The sequence below is a fragment of the Vombatus ursinus genome, unplaced genomic scaffold (genome assembly GCF_900497805.2).
Source record: "Vombatus ursinus unplaced genomic scaffold, bare-nosed wombat genome assembly UNPS02014863.1, whole genome shotgun sequence".
Classification (NCBI taxonomy): domain Eukaryota; kingdom Metazoa; phylum Chordata; class Mammalia; order Diprotodontia; family Vombatidae; genus Vombatus; species Vombatus ursinus.
In genome coordinates this window covers 27,544,394-27,563,410 of record NW_020954641.1, presented here as the reverse complement: position 1 = coordinate 27,563,410, position 19,017 = coordinate 27,544,394, and the positions used below count along the sequence as shown (strand labels likewise).

The 19,017-nt window shown below is 39.4% G+C and overlaps 1 protein-coding gene across 8 annotated transcripts in view; it reads left to right on the top strand.

The window, feature by feature from the left end:
• The first annotated feature begins 11,014 nt into the window (after positions 1-11,014).
• CNOT8 (CCR4-NOT transcription complex subunit 8) overlaps positions 11,015-19,017 on the top strand; it is a 28,162-nt gene continuing 20,159 nt past the window's right edge. For 2 of the 8 annotated variants that reach the window (XR_003567296.1, XM_027842008.1), the window contains exons 1-3: positions 11,015-11,228; positions 15,877-15,994; positions 18,245-18,438. Coding sequence is in view for 7 of the 8 variants with exons in the window: in XM_027842008.1 (XP_027697809.1) it covers positions 15,878-15,994; positions 18,245-18,438 (311 nt within the window). In the remaining variant the exon portion in view is untranslated. The other 6 variants (XM_027842010.1, XM_027842004.1, XM_027842007.1 and 3 more) reach the window with 5 other exon arrangements.

Genomic DNA, 19,017 nt, shown 5'->3' with positions numbered 1-19,017 from the left:
CACACACACACACACACACACACACACACACACACACACACACACACAGAGCTGACAAAATTGTTTTTCTAAAGGGCAGGTCTGACCTGTCATCCTCATACTTAATAAACTCCAGTGGCTCCCAGTTGCCTTTAGAATCACATATAAACTCCTGTGTTTGGCATTTAAAGCCCTTTACAACCTGGCCTCAACCTCTCTTTCTGACCTTGTTTTATATTACTTCCCTTTCTAAACTGTACTGTAGAGTCAGACTGGCCTTTTTTTAAAGATATATATTTTTTATTTGGTTAAATATTTCCCAATTGTATGTAAAATTTAACAATCATTTAAAAATTTATGTTCCAAATTCTCTCCTTCCCTTTCTCCTCCTTGAAAAGGCAAGCAATTTGATATTGATTATACATGTGAAGTAATATAAAACACAACATATCCATGTTGCAAAAGAAAACACAAACAAAAAATCCCAAGAAAAATAAAGTTAAAAAGTATTCTTCAATATGCACTCAGAATTCATCAGTTCTGTCTTTGAAAGTGAATAGTATTTTTCAGCATGGGTCCTTTGGAATTGCCAGAATGGCTTTCGTATTGTTCCTAACAGCTAGGTGGGGAAATAGATAGACTGCTGGGCTTGGAGTCAGGAAGACTAATTTTTGTGAGCTCAAATCCAGCCTCAGACACTTACTAGCTTGTGTCACCCAAGGCAAGTCATTTAACTTTGTTTGTCTCAGTTTCTTCATCAGTAAAATGAGCTGCAAAAGGAAATGGCAAATCACTCCAGTATCTTTACCAAGAAAACCCCAAATAGGGTCATGAAGAGTCAGACAAGAGTGAACATCAGACAAGAGTGAACAACCACACTTGCCATTCCATCTTCCATCTTCATGCCCTTTCACTGGCTGTTTCACTGGCAAGAACATACTCCCACCTCACCTTTACCTCTTAGAATCTCCTTTCCCTCAAAACTCATCTCAAGCAACAGTCTTTTAAATGAAGCCTCTCCTGGTCTCTCCCATTACCTTGCATTTATTTTTTACACACACACACACACACACACACACATTGTCTTTCCTGATAGAATGTAAGCTCTTTTGAGGGCAGGGACTACTTCATTTTGTCTCTGTATCTCTAGCACCTAGTAGAATGCCTCATATAGAGTATGTGTTTAAAAAAAAACTTGCTGTTTTATTATTTCTAAATCCCTTGCAGTTTGGCTCCTAAACCCTACCAGTCTACTGAAATTGCTCAATCCAGGGTTATCAATGATCTCTTAATTGCTAAATCCATAGCCTTTTTTTTTTTTCATTGTGCATGCTTCTCAACTGCTCAACCTCTTTTGATGATACTGACCAGGATCTCCTCCTAGTCAATAATTACTACATACCTAGCACTGTGCTAAGTGCTGGGTATACAAATAAAGGCAAAATAAAAACAAAATAAAAACCAATCCTAGTCTCAAGGAGCTCCCAGTCTAATGGAGGTGACAGCATGCAAAAAATTACATACAAACAAAATACAGACAGGATAAACCGAGGGTAGTCTCAAAGGAAAGGGAGTAAGATTGAGGAGGACTGAGAAGGCCTTCTTGTCAAAGGTTGGACTTTAGATGACACTTGAGGGAAGCCAGGAGATAGAGATAAGGAAGAAGAGCATTCTAGACATTGGGAACAGCCAGTGAAAACATTTAGAGTCAGGAGATGGAGTGTTTTGTTTGAGTAACAGTAAAGAGAGCAATGTCACTGGATCAAAGAATATGTTGAGGGGAGTAAGATGTATAATGACTGAAAAGACAGGAAAGTGCCAGGTTATGAAGAGTTTTAAAAGTCAAATGGAGGACTCTACATTTGATTTAGGAGGTAAAAGAAAGCTACTGGAGTTTATTGAATATGGTGAAGTGATCAAAACCTGTTTTAGGAAAATCAATTTGATAGCAGAGTGGAAGATGGGCTGGAGTGGGGAAAGACTTGAGGCAGGGAAACCAAGCATAGCTAGCTAATACAATAGTCCATGGGTAACATGATAAGGGCCTGGACCGGGTTACTGGCTGTGTTAGAGGAGAGAAGGGGAGATGTTACATGAGAGATATTACAAAGATAGAAATAACAGGACTTGACAACTGATTGGATGTTTCGGGGGAGGGATGAGAGTGAGAAGTTGAAGATGTGAGCCTGGGTGACTGAAGGATGGTGGTGCCCTCCACAGTAATAGGGAATTAGGAAGAGGGGAAGGTTTTGGGTAAAAGATAATGAGTTTGGTTTTGGACATGTGAGTTTAAGATATCTACAAGACATCTACTTGAGATGTCCAATAGGCAACTGGAGATGTGAAACTGGAGGTTAACAGAGAGGATGGTGTGGAAAAATAGATCTGAGCTTCATCTGCAATTTGTTGTTCAGTCAAGTCTGATTCTGTGTGACCTTATTTGGAGTTGGCAAAGATATTGGAGTGGTTTGCCATTTCCTTTTCCAACTCATTTTATAGATAATGAGGCAAACAGGGGTAAGTGACTTGCCCAGAGTTATACAATTAATATCTGAGGCCAAATTTGAACTCAGGAAGCCGAACCTTCCTGACTCCAGGTCAACATTTTATCCAGAGTGCCACCTAGCTGCCCCTCATCTGCTTAGTGATAGATGATAATTGAAACTATGGGAGCTGATGAGATCACCAAGTGAAATAGCATAGAGGAGGAAGAGAAGAAGGCGATGGACAGAGCTTAGATACTATTCTCTTAGCTTTTCATGACACTGCTCTTTCCTCATTCTCTTCCTACTTGTCTGATGGATACTTCTTAGAATCCTTTGCTTTATCCCTCTCCTGTTCTTTTAACATGAATGTTTTCCAGGATTGACTTCTCTTACTACATGTACTCTCTTCAATCTTATCACTACATCTCCCAAGAAAGCAATTATTATCTCTCTGCAGATGACTCCCAAATCTATATGTTCATTCCTAATAAGCTCACTCCTGAGCTCTACTCATGTGTTATCATCTCCATGCTGAATATTTTCACTGGATGTCCATTATTTTTTATCTTAAACCTATTCCCTATTTCTGTTGAGGGTACCATCATTCTCGGAATCATCTAGCTTTCCCACCATGGAATCACTTTTACTTTTTTCTTTCTTTCTTTTATCTCTCCACCACTACCCTATATACAATGTTTCCAAATCTTATCAATATTAACTTTACAAAACTTCTCATATCTGTCACCCTTTCTCCATTCATGTTTTCATTGCTTGTACTTTACTGCAATGACCTTCTAGTTGGTCTCCTTGCTTCTAATTTCTCTTCTCTTCAATCCATCCTCCACACAGTTGCCAAAATAATCTTCCTAAACCACCAATCTGACCATGTCTCCTCTGCTCAAACTTTTAGTGCCTCACTGGCTATAGGATAAACTACACACTCCTCAGTCTAGCATTTAAAGCCTTCCACAATCAGACTCCCACCTACCTTTTCAATTTTATTTCATAATACTTCTCTTCATTAGCTAATTAAAGCTGAACTACACTGCCAGCAGATCTGGGAACTTGATGGCAACTCCCACCCCCATACATTTGCACAAGCCATTCCCTATGACTGGTATGTACTCCCACTTCATTTTTGACTCTCACAATCTCACTCCCTCCTCAATTTGCCCTGTACTATAGTTGTTTGTCTATATGTTGCATCTCCCCCAGTAGACTGCAGTAAGCTCCTTTAGGGCAGAGATAATTTTGTTTTTGTCCTTGTATGCCCAGTGCCCATCACAATGCAAACATTTAAGAAAATTTATTTTTAGAAAATTAATTAATTTATACTCTTTCTATAGATGAGAAAACTGAGGTTCTGAGAGACTATGCTCAAGGTCAGAGAGGTAGAGCTAGGTGTTCTGATTTCAGATATAATGCTTTTTTCCAATACATCATTACAAATACTTTTCTAAAAAAGAAATACTGGCTTGTACAGAGGGATCAAACTCTTAACACTTAAGTTGTTAGCACTTACTCTAACCAATAATGGGGAAAAGGGGAAAATCTAGAGAGTCTTTAGGGACCTCCCATCCTGGGGGAGAAGGGAGATTTCCCATCATGTTTAATAACAAAAGATAGTATAAAATGAGCCTCTCCTGGTAAGTTTACCTTAGTAAAGGGACTTGTAGGCATGGCTTGAACTAGGACTTTATTTCCCCATTTCTGGGTTCTTTTTGCCTAATGTTTCTTGTACCTACTTGGGAAACCCATAGAAAATCCTGAGGTGCTTTGTGCCTTGGTTCCTCTGACGATGTTTCCATGGCTGATGTTTACTTGTAAAACACCAGAAGGAAACTTTATAGAGAGGTACCAGTTGTTGCCCAGTTTTGAAAAATTAGAGATTATTAAATGAATGCACTGTGGTTCAGTGCAGGTCAGAGCAGAACAGAAGATAGTGTAGAACTCACCAAAGGAGCCTGCTTTTAGGCAGTTATGATAGTCATAGAGAAAAGCTTTTATTTATGTATTGTCTTTTGATGGTCTCATAGATTATCTTTAGTTAAAAGTTCCTTTTGGGAAAAGGGCCTCTTTTCTCTCTTTCATGAATTGCCATGTACTCAGTACTTACTGCTAAAATTTTGTATAAGGTCATCAGTAGGACCAGGTTTGGTGATAAATGGAATGCAGCAACTGACTAGACAGGCAATTATCTTTACTCATGGTTCCCTCTCATTACAAACCTGGTCAAATCACCAAAAAAGCTATAGGCTACATAAAGGGTGAGGAACTGCAGGTTCCTGGATGTTTAATTGGCCCCAGGATTAATGAATTTATTTCATAATCATATTAAATACAGTCTGATTTTTCTCTTTAAGTAGTAGTTGATTACTAGATTGGGAGCCAGAAAATTCAGTTCTTAGCTTTGGTACTGTAAGCTTGGTCAAGTTACCCCTTTTTTCTTAGGTCTCACTTTCTTCCTTTTGTAAAATGGTGGAAGGGGAGGGAGGATATATTAAATGGTCTCTGAGGCCCCTTCTAGTATTGATATTCTATGTTCTAAGGTCCCTTGCAGCTTTAACATTCTATGTTTTAAGGTCTCTTCCAGCTCTGATGTTCTATAGTTTTATGAATCATTTCATTAAATCTTTAAGATCTTGTCAGTTCAATAACTTTGAGAGGGAAAAGGTGATAAGAAGAAAAATTATCCACCCTTCACTTTAAGATGAAAATACTCTCAGTGTAGAAAACCTCTACAAAACTCTTCCAAGTTTCCCCCTTTCTACTGAGAACATTACCATCCCTCTAGTCACATAGTTATCCTCAACTTTTCTTTCTTCTTCAATCCTTATATTCAATAAGCTGCCAAGTTGAAGATTCCATCTCCACAGTATCCCCCACATTTGTTCCCTTCTTCCTACTTACACAACTACCACCCAAGTTTAGACTTTTATCACCTATTGCCTGGACTACTGTAATAATACTTCCTAATTGGTTTCTCAGCTTTCAGCAACTCTTCTCTACAACATCCTCCACAAAGCTGCCAAAATCATCTTAGGACACAGATTTAATTATGCCATTCCCCTTTTCAAAAACTTCCAGCTCCCTATTGTCTCTAGAATACAAATAAAAACAAACTCATGGCATTTAAAGTCCTGGATAACTTGTCTCCAATATGATTTTTCTACTCTTATTTCTTATTACACCCTTTCATTCTGTCAACATTGGGCTACTGGTTTCCCAAACTCAGTATTCCGCCTCTTGTCTCCATGCCTTCACAAAGGCTTTCTCATACCTGGAACGTCCTCTGACCCTTCCCCTCATCTCTGCCTTTCAACATCTTTGTCTTGGGCTCAACTCAGGTGTCACCCACTCTGTGAAACTTTACTTGATCCCCAACAATTATTAGGGCTTTCTCCCTCTTGAAATTAAGTTATTTCTAGCAATTTCTAAATTACTTATCTGTGAACATGTTGTATACTTCCATTAGAATATATAAGGTCCCTCAGAGCAAGGGTTGTTTTTATTTTTGTCTTTGTGTCCCCCATGACTAGGAGAGTACATTCCACATAGGAAGTATTTAATAAGTGTTTGTCCAATTGAAAATTGAAACAATCAGAGCCCATAGTATTTGTTTGAAATTGAAAGAGCAAAAAAAATCACAAAGTCAATCATAAAAAATGATCCTCACATTCCATTCTCTAAGCATCTATTGATTTACTACTGCTGATAATTTCCTGGTGCCAGATGATGGTTTTTCCATCCCTTAGGAGAATCAAGTCTTTTGAAGTTATTATTTATCTACAATAAGGTGAAAGGACTGATAATGGAACTTGCTATGTAGTTTAAGAATGCAAGCATGGACTTATAGTTCAGATAAACAAAATTATAGAATGTTGAAGCTAGAAAGAATGTGAGGACATAGTCGATCAAAAAGGAATCAAAAAAGGACCTTAGAGATCCTCTGATTCAATCACTTCATTTCACAGAGGAGGGAGCTGAGACCCAGAGAGGGGGAGTGATCTGATTTACCCAAAGTAACACAGAAAGTTGAAAAGCTGGGACTAGAACTCAGGTGTCTTGATCCCTGATGTTCTATTATGTCTACCATATCACATTGCTTCTGGTTTTATTTAAAGTAGATTGTTTAAGGAAGGGCATTCCTTAGAACTGTGAGCAGTAAAGATAAGTGCTTAGATATATTATTCATGAGATTTATAGTAGAAAGAACTCAGGGGTCAGGAAACTTAGATTTGAGTCCCAGATGTGAAACTTATTAGTTCACAAATAATTTCTCTCTCTCAGCCTTATTTTCCTCAACTGTAAAATGAAGGTAATACATTACCTATGTTAAAGGATTGCTGTGAAGAAAGCTCTTTGTAAATTTTTAAAGTGTTGCAGAAGTATGAGTTTTATTAATATCCATTGTGGAATAATATTTTAAGGGTTCCCAAGAAAGAGTTATTAGCAGGTCTGTGAACTTACTTGTAAAAATATTTTGATAACTATATTTAAGTACATTTGCTTCTTTTATAATTTTATGTATTTAAAAACATTATTCTGAGTAGGGGTCCATAGACTTCATTAGATTGTGAAAGGGGTCTGTGACAAAAAAAAAAAAAAAGGTTAAGAACTTCTGATCTAAATAGTTGTTTTTATGTGTTCATCAAAATGACTGTAACATAAAATCTACTGCCTAAAACCGAGGGAAAAAAAAAGACACCCACACTTACCAAAGAACAAGATATCTGTGAGTTTGTTTTTAATGCATCTAGAAATGTACAAGTAGTTCTGAGTGAGGGGGCAGTAATGGGGGACAGTGAATTTCCTATTTGATTGCCTCCTAAAGAAGACTGTTAAACTGAGATTGCTGTGCTAGCAGCCCAAAGCAAAATAAAAGCCATTAAGAAAGGGCTTGTTCCTCTTTGCAAATAGCCCTAGGCTGGCACAGGCTAATTTATCCACTGCATCTTAGAAGTGAGCAAAAGATACATTACATCCATAGAACTGACTGGGGAAAAGGAAATGTTTCTCTACCTAGAACTCTAACTTAAATTCTTCATTAAAGAAGTCTTCTCTATTATCTCCTTTTAAAAAAAAATCTAGACAATGGCATATGTGTGTGTTGGAGGGAATATCCTAAGAGCAACTAAGCTGAACTGTAGCTCTCTGTTAGTAAGAATAGAGATAAGGGCATGATGGCAATATTTTATGGTCAAACTGCTTTGACATGACAGTTGTATGGGCTTTTATATTAGCACCCATAAGGCAACATGTTTCTGGATTTTAAGATTAGAAATACTGCCATTTGCATTCTACCTACCTTCCACCATCTACATACATATATGTACAGAGATTTATATATATATAATATATATACACACATATATTCATATTCATATACATATATACATTTATATATGTACAAAAAAGTCCATACATATTACATATATGTAGACTCCTTGTGATTTTACATATTTTGCAACTGATATTTTTATTATAATGTGTACTTGGTTTATTCAGTTACTAATTGCTGAAATATTGAGATTGTTCAGTAATGGTTTATGGGGGCAGAATATTTGAAATCAGGACTAACCTGGAAGATCTGAGATGGATGATCACTTTTGGCAGGAGGAACAGATGTAGGACTCAAAGAACTGACATTCATTTTGATGGCCCACCAGCTCTAATTAAAATACTGATGATCCAGGTCCAGTGGATTGTTCCAACTGTTGTGAAGGCTGTTGGGGATCTGCTGCAGGTGTTGTGATTTGGGACTTGTTTAGGAAGTTTGATCTGGAGACCTTCAGGGGCTTTTGGGGGTGGTCCAAGCTGGAATTTCTTTAGAGAACATGTCCAAGAGATCAAAACCAGCCAGTAAAAGCACTTTTGGCTTAATGATTGATTGGTTCAGAACATCTTTGCTCTTCTCTGGATAAGGGCCTGGGTTGGGGTGGAGAGCAGAGAAGGTGGTCCTAAATAGTTGGCAATATGGCTCTTGGACTGATCCCAGATTTTCACTGGTAGGGGGTGGCCCTTTGTGATTATTGTTTTTCAATGCTCTGCCCAGTCTTCAAGTGACTCGATCTTAATTAAGCATTGCCAGTGTTGGCATCTGTTCTTCAAACTGAAATTTGAAAAACCTAGTTAAGGGCTGCTAGAGGATTAAGGGTCTCCAACAGGTCCGTACAACATATAACCCTCTGGCCACTTGTGGCCCACCAAAGGATTTAGAGTGACTCATGAAAAAATGTAGAGGATGTAAAAGAAAGTAAAGATGTAACAAGTGCTTTGCTTGTGCCCCACTTAACCGGTCTTCCATTAGTCACTATTGTGCCTGTCATGTAACTTGGCAGCTGGGTTGCCACTGCACACTCTCTCCCGTTTGTCACATGACTGGTGGTGACCACTGTCAGTCTGTCTCTGTTCTGAGAGGAGTGAGAGTAGTAGTATCTTTTTGATGTGTTTTCAGTCCTTACCGGTGTTGAATAGGGACAAAGTGAGTGCAGCCACGAGCCAGTGCAGCTATGGGATGAGTGGCAATAACTCAAGGCTTTCTTCTCTTCCCTCCATGTGCAGCCATCCTCCAAGTTACAGGAATGTCTGGCACTCTCCAAGGTCAGAAACTCAGTTCAGTATTTCTTTGTATGTGAACAGTTGCTGTGGAGATTTTTTTGGTTCTAACATTAAAATTTTGGGGGTGACTTTGTAGGTGATAAAAAGAAATGGAAGATCAAATCAGAACATAGGGTCTTTAATCCAGAGTGGACAAACAGATACTTCTTTACTTACATGAGAGACAAAATATTGTGCCTTATTTATGGAGAATAGCTGTTCAGAAGGAATGCAATCTTCGTTGCCATTTAGAATCAAAACATCCTGACTCAAGCAAATTGGACACCAATGAAAAAGAAATTAAAGTGTCCACGTTTGTTGAAAAACCTCAGTGGGGAACAAAGGTTTTTCAAGAAAGTAAACTCAGAAAATGAGGCTATTAATGTTAGTTTTCAGATTTCTAAAGAAATTGCTGCTGCTGAGAAGTCTTTTACTGAAGGTGGCTTCATACAGAAGTACTTGCTGATTCAAGTTTCTGCCTTACCTCTGATACAAAAGGGTTTTTGAGAAATAGTTTAATCATTAATTATACCTTTACTTGGAAAGTGAGCCGCTAAAAATCCATCTATGGCCCTATTTTAATTTTGACCCCTACCTACTGCCAAGTTGTGAAGGTCTGGTCTAGAGGTCTAGTGCCTAGAACAAGAGAGAATGATAGTCTTATCACCCTAATTTACTTGGAGCTTTGTGTTCAGTCCGAGGACCCACAGTAAGCCGACAAGATGGAGTCAGTCCAGAGAAGGATGCCCAGGTTGATGGACCTGGACCTCAAAATCATGCCCTAGCACGGTTAATTGAAGGAGCTGAGGATGTTTGGCTAAGAGAGAAGCCTTAGGAGGGGAATTGATTACGGTCTTCAGGCCCGTGAAGGGGCTATCAGGGGTAAGTAATTTAGTGAACTAGACCCACCCTAGGGGACAGAATTAGGTCCAAGGGGAGGAAGCCACACAGAAGCAAAGGTTGGCTCACTTCCTAACAGCCAGCGCTTGCCACGGACTGAAGAGGCTGCCCCCAGACGGGGCCCCCAGTGCAGAGTTGTTGAGATCTGTGCTTTGGGTTGGGGGTTGGGTTGAATGAGGAGACCTTAGGTCTGACCCAGGCTGTGATTTTGAGGGCTCTCATCAAAAGGTCCCTCTATCCACTTGTCTGAACCTATAATTTTCTTTGATGCAAAAGAGGGAAAAGGCGGGGTGGGGGAATGTTCCCATTTCCGTTGCCAAGGTAACACTGCTTCTGGGTCGCGGCGGGGTTGGAGAGGTGTTCTCCATGGTTGGCCCCGACCCCTCATCCCAGAAGCGTTAACTGGGGGCCGCTGAAACGACAAGCAGGGTAAGGGGTTTTCTGTAGTCCGTTTTTTGCTTTTTTGTTTTTTCCCGGGGGGGGGCACGGAGCTGAGTCCAGGAATCAGTTTTCCAGTGTAACTGGGGCGTTACTGGAAGAGGTGTCCATTCATTCCTTAGCATTTCAACCGCAATAACGGTCATTCGAGACCAGTAAGGGCGGGAGGAGAAAGGGGTAACTTGGGACCCCGCCACCGGACACAAAGTTCGAGGCCACCGTCCCAGCGTGATTGGCTCAGAGCCACGCCCCTTTCTGTCCTCGAGCCAGACGCCTGCGCGGGCAGGGAGGAGCTTCGTTGAGGTGTGGAGGGCTTTATGACGAACCTCCGGCCCTCGCTGCGATTCTTCGCCGAAGAGGCGTAGAGCCATGTCCTCCGCAAGCGTGCTCAAATGCCTACGCCTCCCACCCTACGCCCCCTCTCCTTGCCATAATTTCAGCGCGCCGGCCTCGTGGCCCTGCGCCTGGCTCAGCGACCCCACGAGAGGTCGCTGGGGCGCGCAAGGGGGCGGAGCTGGCATGACCGATCAGGCGCGCTCGCGTCCTGGGTGACGCAGAAGGGAACTGGGAGTAGGCGAGGTTGGAAGACTGGGCTGGCTAGAGCAGCCTGGTCGGGGAAGGGTGTGTGGGTGGTGCATAAAGTCCTGGTCCTCTCTGGGCCGAGAGCCCGCTCTCGCTGTTGCACTCCGTGCTAGGAGCAGATCCGGCGCAGGGGTTTCGGGCGGGAGGAAGGAGTCGGTCCTAGGGCAGCCTCCGCCCCCCGGGGAATCTGTCGGCTTGCCTGCCCGCCCCTACGCCCGCCCGCTGCGGGCCCAGCAGGCCTAGGTGAGCGGGGCCAGATCGCGGCGCCTGAGGAGTCTGGAAGGGAGAGTGTAAAGTTGGAGCCGGAGAGTTGGGGGAGAATGGACCATTGTCTGGAGGAGGGCCAAGGAGCCGGACCTGATGAATGGAGGGCAGAGAGAGTCCAGGAAGGAGGAGGAAGGAGGGATGAAGGTTTGAGGACGGGATGTGAGGAGGGAGAGCTGCAGTGCTTACGCCCGTCTCCCTTTTCCTTCTTATTATCAATCCCCCGCCTTTCCCCCATCTCCCTTCGGCACACCAAGATTGGCCAAACCTGGACCTTGGCCGTGGAGAAGCAGCAGATGTGAAGCAGCGTAGGTGCCCATTGACGCTCTGAAAGGGACGCAATTGGGGCTGCAGGGCGAGCAAGTTTCTGTGTGTGGTGGAGAGAATACAGTCGGCATTTTGTTAGTCTCTGACTTCCCTTTCTGCCTCAAACAGATGCGGCTTTGTTTATCCATCCCACTAAAATTTGATTCCTTGTTTAAAAAAAAATTAACTGGCAGACCTTTCTTTTTTTTTTCTCCTCACTATTTCTTATTTAATGTCTATATCGAGGATAGCCTTATCAGTTGGATGATTTCGAAGGTTATGAATAGTTGTTTATATTGTTTCACAGATGCCTGGAGGTAGGTTGATAGGTGTAAATACTCATTCCTTTCCTTCTGGAGAAGGTGTGGATGGGTTATAATCTCCACTGATAGAAGTACACCCGTGGATCTTGAATCCATTCAAATGCTAACATATTTAAGTAATCTGTTGTTTGATTTGTGTTTTCTGTTTGTTCATCTATTTGTCGGTACGGGAACTCTTTTGAAGTATGAATTCAGTTTTTTGTAATAGATTTAGGGTAGAGTCCCTGAATAGCTTGATCCTTGATGTCTTTGTTTTAAGGAACCTTTTTAAAATTCATACACTGCATTTTCTTGGGTAAGATGCAGGAAACAGCAAAATGTAATTAATGACTAGAGGTAACACCAAAAACGTCAGATTTTTTTTTTTTCCTCAGCCGGAGATACAACATAATAAGGGGCTGAGAACTCTAGCCATCTCTTATTCCTCAATGAACCGACTTCTCATTTGACCCCTTATAAGTAGCTAAGTAAGGCAGGAAGAGAGTCTGGTGATGTGGGTTCAGACTAAATGCTTTCTAATCTTACATTTTAAAGCTTCCTCCCAGATTTGAGTGTCATATCAAAGACATTTTTAGTTTGACTCCTTTGTTTTGCCGTAGTCCTTAAGTAAACTGTTCCAGGCTGTTTGAGCTAGCCCAGAAAGTAGTTTAATTGTGATCTTTGAAGTGGAGTGGTTGTGTGTTGTTTCAGTTACTCTGGAGAAATAGGGCAGCGGAGTAGTTTCTGCAAAGGTGAAACTTTAACCTTAACATAGTCCTACTACAGAGTTGGGTGTTTATGATGGTAAACTGTATATAAACTTCAGCTATTATTAACTTTTATCCTCAAACAGTTTTGTAAATCAGGGCCGGTATTGCTACTTTATTTTTATAGTCAGGGAAACTTAAGTCAGATAGATTGTTGATTTGCCGAAAGCTATACAGTTGGTATGTAGCAAAGCTAGAATTCCAACCCAGGTCTCATCTCCAAATCCAGTGTTCTTTCCATTATGTCATAAACTACTTGTTTCATCACACGGACTAGTTAGAACCTGAACCTCTGTGTTAACTGACCTTTTTGATTTTGGCAATTTGGTGCATCTCTTAGCAAATCAGGCTGACTCTCTATCTCACTTCATTTGTTCATTCAAGCACAGTTTATCGAGTGCATGCTTTGGTGGGTACTGTGTAGTACTAGTGATACTATTGTGCTAAAGGAAGTAGTAATGTCTGCCACCTTTAAGGAAGAATACAACTAACTGGGAAGTCAGCACGGTTGCTGTGACCAGGGAATGATTTAAGAGCTCCTTAAGAACGTTCAAGTATAAGAAAGGTGTTGGATAACTTGTGTAGATAAGTGTTAGAGGATTTTGTGTGGTAAAGAGAAGGGGCTAATTAGAGTCCACTGGGGTTAATTCTTGTGTTCTTGAAGATGAGTCTTAGAATTTCTATCTGCGGCACTTCATGATGCAGACTTTTATTCTGTTTCAAATCTCTACTGGTACACCTATCTAATTTGAATTTATAGAGTAAAAATCTTCCCCGGTCCTATTTTGGGTTAGCACTAATGTAAATTTGGATGTTACTAGGCTAGGGACTTTGTCTATACACTGAAAGTTCATTATAATGCTACACTTGGCATCTATGCAAATCAGCTTTACAATAAGATATTATTAATACTTTTAATAATTAAATTCCTTGAATTCCATTGTGGACCTACCTTCAAATGAATATTGCAATACAATGATTGCAATATAACAAATAGTGTTAGGTGAGATTTTTTTAAGTTTTATTTTTTTTTACATTATATTTACAGATTCCCCACTCCATTAGCTATCTCTTGTAACAAAATAAAACAAATAAATTAAATAAATAGCGACTTCATCTTGAAATTAATGTAACATTTGGAAATTGTATCATCCCCCCCAATTTTTAAGTTGTTTTTCAGTGAACAGAAATCTGTTTTCTCTTCGTCCTCTCCCCCACCCCGTGGAAAAAGTAAAGAAAAATTTCTTTTAACATATGCACAAACAAAATAAATTCCCTTGTTGGCTCTTGTGTGTGTGTATGTATAAAGATATATGTGTATAGAGTGTGTAGAGACAGACAAATTCGTTTTTTCGAACTCTAAACCTGTGTCAGGAGGTAAACAGTATCTTTTATCATTGGTCCTCTGGTATCATGAATGGCCATTGTGTTGATCCTAGTTCTTAAAACTTTCAAAGTTTTTTACAATGCTGTATAAATTGTTCTCATTTTGCTCATTTCATTCTTCATAAATGTATAATATTTGTAATATAAATTGTTCTTCTGGTTCTTTACTCTGTAACAATTTATATAAGTCTTTCCATCTCTTTGAAGTCATCTGTTTTCTCATTTCTTATGGCATAGTGGTATTCTATCATATTCATGACCACAATTTATTAAGCCATTCAGTAATTTATAGGCATCTCTTTAGTTTCCAATTCTCTTTCTACAATAAGTAGAGCTGCTATAAGTATTTTTATATATGTGGGTCTTCTCCCTTTTTCTTTGATTTCTCTAGGGTAGAGGCCTAAGAGTAGTATTGTTGAGTCAGAATGTATGCACAGATTAGTGACTTTGGGGTATAGTTCCAAACTGCTTTTAATAAATGCTGGACCCAGTCCCAACTTCACTAAACAACAATGTATTAATATGCCTGTTTTCTCATAGCTTATATGTTGAATTCTATAGTTTAAAATTCTTTTTCCCCCACTTAAGAAAGCTAGTTCCACAAACCCTTCTATTTCTGGTTTTATTATTTTTGCCTTTAAACTTTTGTCTTTTTATCTTTGGGTCACTTTTTTCTGCTTTGTAGTCGTGTGTGTTTACATGCATATATATGTATACGATAATATCTCAAATGAGATGGTATTTGTAAAGTGCTTAGCATAGTGCCTGGTATGTAGTAGGTGTTATGTAAAATGTTTATTCCTTGCCTTGACGTGTTTAGAAATGAAATTTTAGTTATATGTTTTCTAAGCTTCAGTTCGGTTGGAGGAAGGTTCAAATGATCAATAGAAAATTTTGGTGCTAAATGTTTCATCCTTTGCTGCTGCTCTCCTTACAAGAGAGGATGTTTTAAGTTGTCAGCTCTAATTTTAGTTCACATTTGGATAGCCGGGGGATATCTTTTCTTAGCTTGTCTTCGTATTCCTATTATTTGACAAATAACCATTGTTAAAACCATTGTTAAAAACCATTAATTTTTTGCTCCCTTGGTGCAGCCTCTTTTGGATTTGAATTCTGGTGCCTCAGTCATTTCTGGATCTATGCTAAAATGTATGAAATGATCTCTTTGTAAAAGATTTCTAAGTTTGATTTCCATGGTGTAGTCATACAGAATGGTTTGAGAATTGTACACAGGTTTGCTGTCATGGGTGACTTTTAGCCATTGTTTTATGGCAAGTTAGAGAGGACCAGAGAACTGGTTTAAGGTGATAGTTTGTCTTTTCTGGAAGCTGGAGGCCCACAAAATTGGTTTAAGGAACTAGTTTAGTTTAGAAAACTATGTGGTATTTTTCTTGACAGCAGTGATCAACATCCTTGTTTTTATCAGATTGAGGACAAGTATAATTTCTTATGTTTTGGCTTAAATCAATAAAGCACAGAGAAAATATGTCTTGTTTTAACTTTTTCTGTATGCTGCCCTGATATATGAACTAATATTTTGGACTATCTGATGCCAGACTATGTATCTGTTTTCTTGGGACCAGCTTAGCTAAATTTGGCAAGGCTTATTACTAGTTTGATAATAGGGGTGACAAGTGTTTTAGCCATGGCAGCTCTTGAAGACTGTCTACTAAAAACATAATAGGCTGTGATTCAGCACTGGTAGAGTTGTAGCCACAAAATGAAATCATAGGTCCTTGAAGCAGTGAAGTATATATAAACCCATCATTTCAAAGCATATATTTTTGTATTTAGATCATAACTACAGCTCTCTGGCTTGTCCTATCATCCAGTCTTAGCTGAAGGTGTCTTCTCGGGTTTCTTCAGGATGCCTGCAGCACTTGTGGAGAACAGCCAGGTTATCTGTGAAGTCTGGGCCAGCAACCTAGAAGAAGAGATGAGGAAGATCCGAGAAATTGTGCTTAGTTACAGTTACATTGCTATGGTAAATGTGCTGCACTGTCTTTGAATTACTTGTTGTTATGGAAATGAGGAAATTAGATTTACTATTCTAATTAGTAAATTTGACTGACCAGGCAGTGATAAACTACAGACGTGGTAGCCCACTGCCTGTTTTTATACGGCCTGCTAAGAGTGGTTTTTACATTTTTAAATATAGTAAACTTTATTTTAAAATGTAAAAACCATTCTTAGCTTGCTATACAGAAACAGGCAGTGAGCCCCATTTGACCAGAGAGCTGTAGTTTTCTGACCCCTGCACAATATAACCAAGTTATATGAAACTGGATGGCAAATTATGCTGTTTTTTATGAAACACAGCAATGTAGAAGCTAGGACATAGAGTGCAGCAAGTTATGGCAAGTAGAGCCTCCTGCTTGGACTGCTTGTAATAGCTCCCTGACTGACTTTACTTTCTCTAGGGTCCCCTCTTCATTGGGTCCTACATATGCTGCCAGATTAAATTTTCTAAGCACTGCTGTCATTCCCCAGTTTACAACCCTTGGTAACAGTAGCTCCCATTTCTATAGTTATTTCTTTACAGTTTACAAAGTGCTTTCCTTACAATGACCCTGTGACACAAGTAGTACCAGTATTATTATCCCCATTTTACTGAGGAGGAAACAAGCTTTTGATCAAATCGTGACTTGCCCAGGATCACAAAACTAATTAGAGGCAGAGGTAAGACTTGAACTCAGGTCTTATATATCCATTGTTATTTCTACTACACAATGCTGCTTCTCCCTCAGGGAATTCTCATTGCCAATAGGAATTAAAGCCAGACTTCTTTGGTTGATATTAAAAACCACTTCATAGGTTGGTACCAACCTAGTTCTGGTCTTATTCCCCATGACTCTATGACAATTTTCACCTGGCTAAATTGGTTCAATTTACTGTCCCCAAGATGTACTTTGTATTTTCCAGTTTTCATTCCTTTTCTTGTTATAGTTCTTCTGACCTGGAATACACTTACTTTGTTGTTCACTAGTAGTGTTGATCTATATATCCACTATATCCATTCCTGAATGATAGCCTTATATTTCCCCTTGCCTGCGTCAACTAAATGTAAATTCAGCATGTTCAAAACTGAATTCATCATCTTTTCTACAAAGTCTGTTTCTCCAGTGCCACTTGGCACCACCATCCACCTAGTACTTCAAGGTCTGCCTTTCTCTTCTTTAGTCATTCCCTCACATCCACTCAGATGTCAAGTTTAAAAAAATGTTTTCTGTAATATTTCTTGCATATTTTGCTTTCTTTCCACTTTACCTGCCACCACCCTAGTTTGATCTTTTTCACTTTTCATCTCAGTTATAGTCGTGGCTTTTTACCTTCTGTCTCTTCTTTATCTATCCTTCATATAGCTACATGAAATAATCTCTCACAATAATCTTCCTAAAGCAGGACTTTCACCAAGTCACTCCTGTGCTCAAAAGCATTCAGGGGTTTCATATTACCTATAGGTAAGATACAAACACTTTGTCCTTTCATTTTGTCCCATACTCTTTTGCGTCTTTGTGTTCAAACAGACCAACAATCTTTCCTTCTTAAATCCGAAACTTCCCCCCAATATGTTTTTTAAAATTATGTCTTTGATTTTTCCCTCCCCTTCCCACCCTTGGTCCCGCTCTTCCCCTTTCCCCTCCCTCCCCCCCTGCCCCGAGTTCCTTTTTCACATTTCATCTTTGTTGAATGTAAGCAATCTCATTTTTTGTCTTTGTATCCCTAGAGCCCTGTTGTTCCTTAGCAGGCACTTAGTAAGTGTTTGTGTTTGAATTTGTTGTTAAATAGGATCATGGATTTAGAAGGGGCCTTTATAAGTCTTCTAGTCCAGTTCCTTTATTTTTCAGATGAATATGAGGTACAGAGAACTTAAATAACTTGCCCAGGGTCAGAACTAGATTGAACACAGGTTCTGAGTCCAGATCCAGCGCTCTTCCCCTCAACCAGACACCCAAATTCTGTACATGTATATTGAGTGTCTCTAGTCGTTTCTGCCCACTTACTTTTAGTGTCAGAACTATTTCACACCTCTTGAGATCCTATAATAGACAAGTACTTCTAGATATGATGGTGCTGCTGCTTTATTTTAACTGGCATTAGGTTGGCTAGTTAAATGATTTCTTTATAAACTGAGGTCACAGTTTTATAAACCCTTGGGGAGGTAGATGAGATAGCAGTTTTAGTAGCCATTACAGAACTTTGCACTGAGAAATGCATTTCCAATCTTCTTTAGGACACAGAATTTCCAGGTGTTGTAGTGAGACCAATTGGGGAATTTCGAAGTTCCATAGACTACCAGTATCAGCTTCTTCGGTGTAATGTTGACCTGCTTAAAATTATACAACTGGGCCTCACATTCACAAATGAGAAAGGAGAATATCCTTCTGGAATCAACACCTGGCAGTTCAACTTCAAATTCAATCTTATGTAAGTTGTCTGTGTTTTTTTTTTTTTCCGTCACCTGCTAAGTTGGTATATTTGTGATTACAAGTAATTTTATTAGGTTCTTTTCTTAATTTTTGAACCAGTTTTTTATTTTAAACTTTGTAATTTATTGAACATGTCATTCAAACTTAAGATATACTTGGACCTACAGAGGTCAAGTATTAAAATCTCAATACTTCCAGAAACCATGAATTTGTTGGTGTGGGTTGTTTTGTCCACCAGTGCCAGATTATAGTCTTTATATCCTTTAGTGTAAGTTCATTACCTTGCATCCAACCTGATGATGTATTTCTGTGAATTTAGGAAAATACTTGAATGCCCCATATACTGTATGTCATTGGGCTGGTACTTGAAACCTTTCCAGAAAGGTAGAGCATGACAGAGCTTGTGTTCTGCTAACATATCCTTTTAAGTCCTGCATTTACTTATATGCCAGGATGAAGCATTAGAGTAGGCCTTCATAGAGGAACTTTATTCCATCATGTTTTCCATTCTTGATGGTTCTTAGCATTTAATTACATTGTATTCCATAGTTTGAACCATTCCTCAACCATTGGGCTT